The 12916-nt window shown below is 39.8% G+C and overlaps 1 protein-coding gene across 2 annotated transcripts in view; it reads right to left on the bottom strand.

Annotated features, from left to right (window-relative positions):
* The window catches only part of sh3pxd2b (SH3 and PX domains 2B), a 41514-nt gene extending 29611 nt beyond the window's left edge, over positions 1–11903 (bottom strand). Inside the window, exons 1-2 of one of the 2 annotated variants that reach the window (XM_008298349.1) lie at positions 11536–11903; positions 8768–8848 (exon numbers count right to left, since the gene is read on the bottom strand). In XM_008298349.1, the coding sequence (XP_008296571.1) occupies positions 8768–8848; positions 11536–11607 (153 nt within the window). In that variant the 5' untranslated portion in view covers positions 11608–11903. The remainder of the gene's footprint in view (positions 1–8767; positions 8849–11535) is intronic. The other variant, XM_008298356.1, reaches the window with a different exon arrangement.
* Positions 11904–12916: the final 1013 nt, after the last annotated feature.

Raw genomic sequence — 12916 nt, 5'->3', positions numbered from 1 at the left:
ACCAAAGTAGGATTTTGGTGTCAATGTTGCCATTATAAGCAAAGGAGTAACTGATGGACAGAGCCACCAAATGTAGAATTACTCAGTTACAGGTGACTGCAAGTTAGTCAAAGCCTGACTCTAATCAGGATGACATCAGATCGTTTTATCTTCTGCTACAAACCAAGAATACTACATAGCTGTGGACTAAGCTCATACAGTTGGAGCTTGGACATGCCGACAACAAGATAACCAGCACATAATGAGATTAATACAATTTCTGAGTGTGTTTCTTTCATGTTAACTAGATAAGATGATTTATCTATCAAGGCTGTGCTCCACAGAGGCATCTGAGGGTCAAAGCAAATTGGCTCTCTGGATGTTTAACCCCAAGATTACTTCATTCCTTTCACTGTTAAACATCTCAGAACCTTGACTAGTATGAGAGACTCATTTCTAGAATGTGCAGCACCAATGTCAGAACTGGAATGTGAAGTCCTATGGATCAATTTTCATTTTAGCACTCATATATTGTGGTACATGAGGCACTATGTACAGCTTTACTGTGCTTTTTTCCATCTAACTGACATGTGATAACACAGTCAAACATTTCATCCTATAAGTAAAGATAAAGGACTGTCTCTTACCAGCTCACTGGACATGCTCTTTACAGCCACCTGAAGGCAGCATGCACCCGGAATCTCTAACAGGAGTGATGCTGCATGCTATCAAGCCACCATAAAGCACAGCAGATCTTATGGCAAAATTTTGTGCAACAAGAGCAACAGCCAAGAAAAGCTCTGTGCTAAAGATCAACATCAAACTACGGTTTCTCCTGTAAATCATGATGCATGTTGGATACTGACACACCAGACAGAGTTTTTAAAGTTCAATGAAGCATTAAAGATCAATTAAAACCCAGTGTTAATGACTCCCTCAGGAATTACTTGTGTGTTTGTGTGAGTTCTCCAGAGTAACTGAGCCAACAACTTTATATACAATCTTATTCTTAACAAGTCAGGCCAAAGCTTCATGTGGAAGCTTTGGCTTCTACAAATGATTAATTAAGATACAAGCAGACATGTGGCTGTGATTACTAGCATGATATGATGGGTTTGATTTTACAGCAAAGTTTTGAGAAGCAAAATAATGTAGTTTCAAGTTTTCATAACTCATTCCCAGTTTGTCAGAATATGAAGCTTAAGTAGGCTTTTAATTGATCCTCTCCCCGTTCTAAATCTACCACCAAATGAACTTGGTCAAACAAAGTACCAAACGGTTTAAAGGGCACACTGTGACCAGCCCCAGGCTGCCAACATCACAAAAATAGAGTCCCTAGTGTTCGAGTTTTAATAGTTCCACCCAAAATGGACAAATTCAAGATTTCACAATGAGTTCAGTTGTCAATGCTTTCATCATTTCTCTTTTCACTAAATGTCTGAACAAGAGTATAGACTTATGATGTGTTATGTGTGGTGGATTTTGTAATTGGTTTGGTGGTCCTACTTATTGCATATTTGTCGATAAGAAGCATCTAACTTGCTCTAAACACGAAACAAAAGCATCTCAAAATATCAAATGTGCATCACTGTATAGACGACTGTGTTGTAAGATGTTGCGTTGCAGCATATCACGAGGCATTATTGTTCATATCAACTCTGGTTACTCGTGAAAGTTCTTTGTAGGGATTTCAGCGATACAACATTGCTTGAGGCTTCTATTAACGGTTACCTTAATCAAATAATTCTTACAGCAAGCTTCTGGGCAGTAAAAAAATCAAGTTGATTCATGCCGTCACAAAATGTACTTTGGCAAATTTGACGGGAACAATGAGGTAGCCTGAGCCAATACTAACAAAGCCTGCAGGAGATGTAATGTGAGGTGAAGGGATTAGGAGGTCATGGGAAAAGAATAGACCTGTGCCAAAGAGTATTTACTAATGTTTTTTATGGACTGTCTCAGGCTAGTCAGGTGCCAAAGAGGTGTTGTTTCCTTAATGAGTGGTATAAAGTTTATCAGCCTCAATACACTACTTTGAGGAAAACACTGATGGAATAACATTTTGGGGGGGATTGCTGTCTTGCCACTGCAATTCCAACCAAAACAACCAGAGGACTGATTAAGTGGTGAAGGCTCAAGCAAAACCGCAAACAAATAGAAATAGTTTGATTTAAAGAAGGTATCAACTCAAATATGACGTAATTTGGAAGTAGTGGAAAAATGAAACAACCAAAGTGTGAGAGTGGGACTGTAGCCAAAGACAATTTACTAGAAGTCTGAAAGGACTAACGGCTTCTGGACAGTTACAGGCATGACGATGGGGGAGCACCAGTTTGTTACTCTTGTTCATATTTTATGCTGCTAAATTGCTGACAAAGTTCTGCAACAATCTTTTTCCACATAAGGAAGTCGAAAGACCTAATTTTAGCCTAATTTAACCCCTTAAAGAGCTTGTACAAGTCCTTGTATAAACCCAACATTTTTTTAAGCATGCCAAGAGAAAAGATTTTTGACTAATTCATCCTAATCTGACGATACTTTTTCCTCCCTTTAAAAACATAGCTGAGCCAAAAACAATATCACCAGAATCAGTTTGCTGTAAAACAACAAAGATGAGAGTTTAAGTACACAATCCTTGTTTTCATACCTAACCAAGATGAGCTTTGATGATAATTGTATAACTTTTAGAATTTTTGTTTTTTTTCTAAATGAGCAGGCCTGTTTTTTAAAATACTTTGCATTTGCCCTGTTAAACTTAAAACAATGAAAAGCATAGGGGTAAAAAAGTAACCCTCTTTGTCTACAAAACTAAGACAAAGAGAGGTGAAAAGAGGTGAGTCAGTCCGCTTCCCTGGGTCTTGTGGTTTCTTAAGATAAAACAGAGGGCAGCGAAGGAATTCAGAAAAGGAGGGGAAAAGGCACTGAGCTCAAGAAGCATCAATCTGCTCAGCTTAAGAATCAGATGCTTCGTCAATGACACAGTACCACCTTAAGAAGGGCAGGATAAACAAAGAGACGTCCAGACAGAGAGAGAAAGAGACAAACACAGAAGAGCCAATACCCCACACACTGTAATTGTTCCCATGTGTGTGACTGCGAGCGCAGACACACCCCAGCCTCTGTGTCTACTCTAAAACTTGTATCTACTCTGTAATCAGAGCCACTCAAACGAGAAAAGGCATGTGGAGAGAGTAAAGTTGTCTCTTCAAAATACCAGTTACATCATGCTCTTAATATCAAATATTCATGCTCTGAAGCGGGGAGGAGGATGGCAGACTGAGGCGAAATGCAGTCAAGCTCCACATGGTTTTCCAAGGCTTTTCTAAAATGTGTCATTTTAAATTATATGCTGCTGAGTTCATCTCTGGTCCAAAGAAATGCATGTCACATTGTTACTATACAGACAGTACAATGACAGATGCTATCAGCACCCAAAAACTCCATATGTGCTGTATTTTAGCCACTGCAGACAGAAAATCTAAACATTGTAAAGAGTTAAAAGTTTGAATCTGAACCCTCATTTTCTCCCCAATAGCTTATTAACTTCAAAACTAGTGTCTCATTTATACATTCTCTCATTCATCAAAGCCTGATAAGGAGATTCTGCGCTCTTTCTAAACAACGCTTGGTTGATATTCTCAAAAATGAAAAAGGAAAATCCTGCAAAGCTTTCGTCTGCCAGGAAATTGAATAATGGAAAGACTGAACACACTCTGAATATAAATTGTCTACAATCTCTTAACAACACAAAGTTTAACTCTTCGTTTGACTCATTTCAGTAACTGTTTGAATACATTCAGACCAGCAGACCGACGACAAGGATGTACATAAATTTGTCAGTCAGCATCACAGCTTCTCCAAGATCTCAGCAGAGCGTCACCGAGAGAGAACAAAACTTTATCTTCATGCCTCGGCGATGCTGTGAACTTTTAAACACTGTTATTTTATCAAATATATTCTTGCTGATTCAGAGTGTAATGCAATCTTCCAAGGGGCTATAATTTGTCTAGCTTATATCCGCTTTAACCACATCATCAGCATTCAAATAAAGACCTAATAAAGAAGATCTGAGAAGCGCCAGACTGTTGAATGAGAGCATAAAAGGGTCCATGGACAATGGTTGCTCTCTTTGCAACATGCCTATCTCTGTAGTCCTGTGATTCTTTCACTCTGTTCACTGTACATTCATGTCTGAGGTCATTTTTAACCCTTTGCAGACAACTGTGCTGTTGGTGCTCACATCAAGTGGTGAGAAAAAGAAATAATTCATGAGGTATCACTTTAAATGCTAATTGTTTAACATAACAGACTATATGATGCTAGGGACTTATTATCGACTGCACTAACTTATATTAAGACAAAACATGCACAAGATGGGATTCACAGTTGGGTTCATTTGTGGCTATTGTCTGACAACAAACAAGGAATATTTCTAAAAGTGTGTAATCCTGCTCATTTGACAGATAACAGCAAATAACGGTGACCAATCCCAATGCAGATATTGTAGCTCAATGACTTAAAAGGATCAGAGGGTGGAAAAACTAAACACAAGTACTATTTCGTACGTAGCTTCTTGTGAGTCAAACAAATATGAAACATAAATGCAGTGATTGACAACTTCCCTTTGTATGATTTTTACTGAGCAATAATCAGTCTTCATCTACCTAAGCTCATTTCAGTGTATTCAGTCCAACATTTCTGAACAACCATTAGCTATTCTTTAACTAAATGAATCATTTTTTAACTATCATTGTTTGTCTTGCCTCACATTCTATCTAACCATTTATCTTTAAAAACTCAGTATGTAAAAAAAAAATATTAAAAACTACACAAAAATTAAACGAATTTTTTTTTTTTTTTACAAACTGTAAAAACTACACTACACAAAAAGGAAATGAGCACATTACTGCTGTTTTGTGAAGTGACCACTAGAGGCAGACTCATTGATCTAAAAGCACCCTGCCCCCAATTTAAAAAGTTGTGTTACGTGATTACTGCACATGGAAAATATGTGACAGCTGTATGACTCTGAATAAGTCAGTAAAGCAAGTAACAATGTCTTTTTTTTCTTCCCTTCAGCTTTGAAGTTGAAGTGCATCCTACACCCAAAGTGACTGGGAATGCCGGGAGTCTAAGCCTGTGAAGTTGAGCAGACACGTGTGCAGTATGGAAACTGTTCTTAGTGACATGGAAATAAAATTGCAAAGCTGTTAGGATGACCCAGTGGCAAAAAAAAAAGAAACTCTGCACTTTCCACATACTTTCCATCTTTCTGAAGCAACGCTACAGTCTATTTTTGTTGATAATTTAACACGGGGGAAACTCCAAAATGCTGATTTCTTAGAGACATCTTGTTTAGGTGTTGCAGGAAAAAGGTGGGCGAGAAGTAGCCGAAATATCTTGGGCAAGAAGCTTCTGGCTCTCGGCCAACTATTCTTAAGAAGTGAATGCTGTGACATGCAAGACATCGGTAATTAGAGAGAAGTTTGAGCCACGATGCCAACGCTGCTCCAAAGCAGACGTCTGATGTGGTGGACTTAAAGGTGAAGTCAGCAATTCTAATCCAATAAACGGTTTGTCAAATTCAGCAAATATCTCTGTATAGTCTAATAGATGTTCAATGTTCAAAAGGGGGCCAGCGGGATCCAGAGCGACAGTAAATCACAATAATAATATAAATATTCTAACTAGGTAAATATGAAAAATCTTTCTCTATGACTGTAGACTCCACCTTTACCTCTGTGCTACTTCGTGTAGATCATCACCATTAACAAGAAAATGCTTCAATCTGGCAGAGGGATCATTGCTAAACAAGTTAAAGCAATAAAATGTTTTTGTTTTTAAAAAGCTTTAAGGATGCGAATTTGTATGAAGATTACAATTCTCTATATCTAAGGGCAATTGGATGTTTTTCTCCTAGTCATTAGATTCACTATCTGATCGCTGCTGTCGCCCCTATTAACACAAAATGCACAGTAACACCCTTGAATGTGCTATTTTGTGAGAATTTCAGAGCTGCCGACATAGTTTTTCTTTAATTGCTTACAAAAAGTTAAATTCTAAAAGCTAGTGGGACTCTTCTTTTGCTGGTCTTGCACATACATCCAGAGTAACTGGGGCGCGGTGTATAGCTATCATGAAGAAACTGCTTCTGAGTCTTGTTTTAAAAATTAGACTTTTTTTTTTGTCTATATTTCCTAAGTCAACACTCTGTGACACTGATCACACAGAAAGCACATGTTGACGTCAGCTGCTTTGGTCAGCTGTGTGGACAGGATGTGGTGAATAACATTTGCTGTCTGGCTTTCAAGACACTCTTCATGTGCCATTATATCATCTACTCTCTTTTAATATAAAACTCCTTCTGGATCAAAAGACGACCACATCAAGCCACAGAAAGAGAGATTGTCAGACCAGCAGGTAGGAAAAAGACAGAACAAGAGGGAGGAAAGCAAAGGAGGATGCCGGGAAATGAGGATGTAGTAAAGAGAAGAGTTGAATGATTCAGCTTTAAGTCACTATCCTGGCCAGGCACCTGGGATGATGGCTGATGAAGTCAGACTATGGAGTTATTCCTCATCATAACCCACAGTGAAACCAACAACAACAAAAAAAAAACTTCAGAAAAGATTATGAGATATAACTTTAAATAAATTCCACAACAACTGGCGCATAACCCATATTTAATCCCCTTATCGTAGTGAAGCTGATGAGCTCTTGAGCCTTCCGACCTGACGCTTTTCTGTAGGACCACCACAGCTTCAAGGTGGCTTACATTCATGCCAAACCTAACGGGAGATAAGAGGCATTTGTAATCTCTCCAATTAGGTTTATCTACATCTGCTTCATCACTGAGAGCCCACCCACAGGCTGCCAACACAGCAGGAAGCAGCTGAACGGTAAGGTAGGCGTGAACGCTAGCGGGGAATGTCCCTGCTGAAAATACCTCATATATGTTCATCTGATTCTACAGCACTGGAAGGGTATTGTTTGGAAAAAATTCTGCGATTACTTCATCTGGTGCTAAGATGTCTGGCTCAAAGCTGACAGTTGAAGGTCTCCTCTACGCTTAGAAAGCCTTGAGCTAAAAACTTATGAAGCAAGTTGTGCTGTGGCTGGAGGAAGTCAGCAAAGTCATTGAATTACCAATGCTTTTTTACTTTATTTACTGATTGGACATGAATTAACCCTTTGAACCCCCAAATCCACCAGCAGGTTTGAATGGAATGTCATCATTAAAAAACAATAATGATAACAATAATAAAATATGATTAACTTAGCTGTGACCAAAAGTAATGAGACAAAAATTCAGGGACAATTTGGGAAAAAAAGGTTGAACTGTAGGCTGTGTTTGAATGGAGTAAATAGGACACAAGTATGGCCACACCTGTGGGCACTTGGAAAAATGCAGTATATGGTCAATCCAGGTGTTTGTTTTTTTATATTTGCAAAATAGCTTATCAAAAAACTCAGCTTTCATTGTTGGTTTGTTCTACTGCACAGAAGTCTTTTTTTGTTTCTGAACATGACTGCTTTGTTTCCATAGGAGGTGCAGGACTCTCTACTGCAGTGAAAAATGAGCCCACAGTGAGTAGAAATAGAGATAGGTGCAAAAAATGCCCTGAAACTGCTTGGGGTTCAAAGGGTTAATCCAAACATTCATAATATTACCAAAGAAGTAGTGATGGAGATAAATATGAGCCCTTATTGAAAGGTAGATCTTAGGTTACATCGTCCAGCCATAAGCTAATTTTTAGCACCAATATACCAAATCTTCACTTTACTGTTTCCTCCTTTCATTTTACATAAGCTATCTCTCGTCTCTATAATGAAAATGCAACTTTACTGTTTGTGTCAGTTGAGATTACAGTATGTACGGAGAAAGAGCATTTATGCTGCTGTAGTGGGGAAACAATAGGCCAGCAGTGGCCAGATGACATAATACCCATAAACGTTAGCAGTAGAGAGCAGTCCTTTTGCTTTTAGCCAATCTGTGTCCATTACACTACAAACGTTACTATTCATAGTTGTACGTTCTATTTTACTGTGAGGTGTAACCAGCAGAGGGGGTGCTGTGATTAAAATCAATTATGAGTGTGATATGAGCAGATTTATGTGTGTTCTGTTGGCAGCCTTTACAGGCTCAAGACAGTCTAATGAAATTCGGAATGAAATACTTTACATTGTTTTAACATTACATTTGCAACCTCAGAAAAACCTTGGTGGGGCAATAAAGCTCTTTATTTCATTGCTCATGCTTTGACCATCCTAATCAATTAAAAGGAATTTAATCCAATTAGGCCTGACAGTATGCTTTGCCTAAATTGACTACGTGATCATTAAAAGCAATTGCCTTTCTGGATTTCCTGGAGTCCACGCTCTTTAAGCTCAGATGTGGCTGGGGCCCCAGATTCATTACCTTCAAAAGAGGAAGGCAAACTAGGATACTAATGAGATTCCCTCCTTGTGCAACACACACCACCAGCGTGACGTTGGAGAATGATTCAGACATTTCTGTGGTCATCAGTGCGGTCGTCGCATTCATCACTGTCCTCTATTAACTTCATTTTGACATTTTCCGACTCACTCTCGCACAATATAATTACCAGTGTCATATGGGTGGAGCACAGAGAGGCTGCCAACAAGTACAAAGCCAACAAGGGGATAGTCTTCTACGATGGGGACAGTGCTCATCATTGCTAATGAAAAAAAAAAATCTCCAAGCACCTTAAAATGTGTACTGCCCACACACACACACACACACACACACACAAACACGCTTGCTTACCTGCAGGTCAAAGAACTTGCTGTAACGTCTGTAAATGATTTCTGTGCTGCCATCGCTCCAGGACACTTTGATGATGTAAACCTGGAAGAGCAAAAGACAAAAATAACTTGAACATGGAAACTAACAAAACAGCCATTATTGTGAGCCACTTGACTTCTGACTCACAGTGCCAATAATTGGAAGTGCTGTGAATCCCAGTCAGGGCTGCATTAGCGAAGGCAGACAACAAACATATCTGGAAACATCAGGCAGGAGTCAATGCCATCATCCGTTCACATGAAAGCAACAGGGATATCCGATTATTTCACTTCCTAATGCATTTGCATCACATCCTGCTGAAGAGGGCATTATTACCCTGTAGGGATGCAGCAAACTGACTACACTATATTTTTTAAAATGGTTTATCGCTCAGCAATATTGGAATGGCAGGCATTGTGACAAAGAAATATAAAGATGTGTGTTTTTGACCTTTGTAACCTGGTTGGCATGACGATACATTTTTAAGAAATTACTTATAAACGTGTAACTACATGTTTCACTCGTCTCATATCAAATGCCACAACACATCTAATCACTGCAGGTCCACAGGCAACAGATACAGCTTTTTTTAAAAAAAAATTTTGTTCTCAAGTGAAGAGGGGGAGAGAGGTGGGGAGGTGATTGGAAACTCCCCGGTGGCTTGCTGTGTCTGGCTGAATGCTGCTGGCCTCACTCCCAGACCTGCTCTGGCCTCGCTCTCGCTTTCAGGGCACTCGAGTCCGAAATGACCACAGATGAACCAGCTATGGGAGCCTTTTTCCAAGCAGGGTTACAGTCTCCATTAAATGAAAAGAGTTAGATCCCAGAGGAAAATGTGCTTAGTCCTTAACTAGTATAAACTGAATACAACAGAGGGAAATCTTTACATTAAGATAGGTCATCATCAATGGCCAAGTGCTAGAATAAATGTATCCCCAATTAAAAGAATGAACTATTCCGTGCAAAACAGGGCATTTCTCTTGCTACAGCTTAAAATAATTAAGACAAATATGCTCTGTAAACTAAAAGTACAGCTATGGCAAATGAGGCTGAAGCCAATAAAACTGTCTGTGAGAAAGAAAAGTAAAAATATAACTTTTCCTATCATAGCTCTTATGCTCAATGGAACGCTACCGTTGGCAATAAAGTGCTCTCTTATGAACGTCTCCTGAGAATGTAATTTTTCTGGTATTTTTTTTTTCTCCTACAGGATACGTTCAACTCCGATGAGCAGATGAGCTTTAAGCAGCTTTTTGTTCCCTTTACCACACCTCAGGGTTCTGGAAGATTTATGCTGTCAGGCCTGCATGTGTAGAGAGAATACCAACAGCAAAAAAAATAAATAAATGAGTAAACAACATGGGCTGTACCAGAGAGCAAACAGACAGATGGAGAAGACACAGGACCACAAGAACTGTGTGTCCTTGACCGCTAACACTCACAGCGGTATGAAGGTCTGTTGGTCCTTCGACCCGGGTTTCATTTTCACACATATATGGATGCGAACCAACATATGCATATGAGCACACGAGCTGACACGCACGCCATGTACATGGAAATAACACAAACACCTGCTAAGGCCTTGGCCGTGGCTCTCATTGTTGGCACCGTCCATCAGATGATGTCATATGTGTTACTGTGCACTGACTGTCTTTGCAGGCAAATTCACCCACATTCAGCTCCCACGACTCATTTTCAGACAAAAGTCATAAAAGCTCCATTGTTTGTGAATTTCAGAAAAGCTAGAAATGAGGCTTTGTCTTTTTTTTGATGTTGTTGTCTCCCACACAAGCTCTGCACAAAAAGGAGAAACATCCCCATGGTCTTCATCCTGCTTATTCTGTCCCTTTTTCCAGCCTCCATACACAGTTGAATGCCAATAGAGGGACACAGCTAATGAGATAATCACAGCATTATCACCAGACATGAGGTTAATTTCTGAGAAAAAGTCAAATTACCAGTTGATGTGTGAACTGTGCTGCAAAACTGAAGTCATAAAACTCCAAACGCTGCTTAACATGTGTTACTGTTTAGGCCCAGCCCAACTGCAAACATTGCCTTCAGTGCGATGACCTTAGAAAATCTGTTAGTTACACTTCCTGGTTACCACTGCCTGCAGGTATGGGGGCTTTTTTTGGGAGTAAATTGGAGAGCCTGAGGCGTGACAAAGCTGGGGTGTTCAATTTGAACCCTGTCCGCATAGGGATTAGTGTGGATGGTGTGTGTACTGGACTGATTTGGCTTGTTGTGATGTTTTCTGGGAGTGATGGCACAGACATGGCAGCAGGCAGATGAGCAGATTTTGTTAGATTCAGTCTCCGGCAGTGAGGTAGCACAAAGCCTACATTCACGTATATACATGTGATGCTGAGAGGGAAGGGTCATAGGTCCCATGAGCCAGATACACTTGAAAACAACAATAGTGACCTGAGGTTGTGTAAACAGATTTAGAACCTCAGAACCAAACAATGTGAAAACCTCAATGAACAACCTATAAATGTCCTTCCTTCACTTAACAGAATGTCATAGTGGTTTCACAATGATTCATCTAAATAATCTGAGGAAGTTTACAAAAAAAAATCTCGTGCTGTGAAACTTGTCCATTTCTGCTGGCTTGGTAAACTGTAACTTGACACTCTCTTTGTTATTACTTTTCCCAACAGGAAAATGAGCAGAACTGCAGAACAGCCTCGATCTGTTGCTCAGTCCGAGCAGCAAAACTGTGATCATTACAAAGAAAACAGGCTTACGTAGTGTTTGTTCGGATTCCTTCGCTTCTGGACATCTTGCACAGTTACTTCGTGCACGGTGCGCCGTGGCATGATGTCCTCTTCTTTTGCGGTTCCGTTAAAAAAAGAAAGCACAGAATTCCCTGCTGGGCTTTTTTTGGGAGCGATCACACCCGGTGGAAAAAGTTTCCGACGCGACGCTCCTTTGTCATCAGGTCCGTGGGCTCTGATTGCAGCAAACGCCGTTTTCCGTAAAGCTACAATTTCCTGTCCAACGTTCAGAAGTTAGGAGTCGGTCGGGTTTCTTCGCTAACGCCGCTTTGCCCCCTCTTTTCTTGTGCCTTGTCCCGACCCGCTGACGGCTCCAACCAAACTCCCAGCCTATCCCAGCTCGCCTACTCCCATTTCAGCAGCTGGGACGCTCCATTATGCTGGCCGGACCTGCCCCTCCAGCGTCACAGCAAACCGCAGGCTGCAGGATCACTCAGAGAAGGAATCAATCCACACACTTAAAGCCGTATCGCCGGATCCGAGCAGTGGGATCCATACCAATCAAATACGTTCAGTATCAATAACAGCCAGCTTTGAAATGGAGACTGAAATCAATCTGACAGTCTCTGAAGCTGCGCTCAAAGGCGACATACTCAGTTACACTAAAGCCACTTTGTTTCGCCTAATGTTGCTCAAATTTTACTGTTTGTTCCAACTTTGTATATAACACTTAAGTGTAAAGTTATTTTAAGAGAGCACCTGCCTCCAGGTCTGTCAAATAAACATAATACATCAGATGTAGCTGTGTTTCTGAATATAGTCACCCTGACAATATTTAATTATAAGTTAATATATAAGTGGCTAATTTTACAGTATATTTCATCCAGCTTGCACTTTTATTAAGTTTGCATTCACACAACTAAATCAGCACTCCCACTGGCTTTGCACCTTAACCATTTATTTTTGACTAGATAACTAGCGCTAGCCATTAGCTCAAAGTATGCTTAGCTTGCTAACACCTATTATTTAACCATTGTTTTAAGCTGTTTTAAACATTTAATGTGTGATTTGACAATGTTCTTTAACCTCCAACAAATTATTAGTATATTTAGTTTTTTGGCTGTTTTAAGCATTCAGCGAATTATTTTGAGATCAATTTCAAATATGTAGCACTAGCTATTAGCTTAATGCAAATTTAGCTCACTAATACCCACCATTTAGCCGTAGCCGTACATGTAGCTATCTATTTGAACCTTTTACTGTATAGTTTTGACAATGCGTCTTTAACCTACAACAAATTACCCCTAAATCTACTTTTGTTTAGCTGTTTTCAGTGTTTAGCAATTACTTTTGAGACCATGTATTTCAACTAAGTAGCATTAGCTTAACGTACATTTCGCTCACTAACGCC

The sequence above is a fragment of the Stegastes partitus genome, unplaced genomic scaffold (assembly GCF_000690725.1).
Source record: "Stegastes partitus isolate 25-593 unplaced genomic scaffold, Stegastes_partitus-1.0.2 Scaffold28, whole genome shotgun sequence".
In the NCBI taxonomy this organism is placed as follows: Eukaryota; Metazoa; Chordata; class Actinopteri; family Pomacentridae; genus Stegastes; species Stegastes partitus.
Note: the sequence above shows the minus strand (reverse complement) of the source record. Positions and strands in the feature narration are given on the sequence as shown.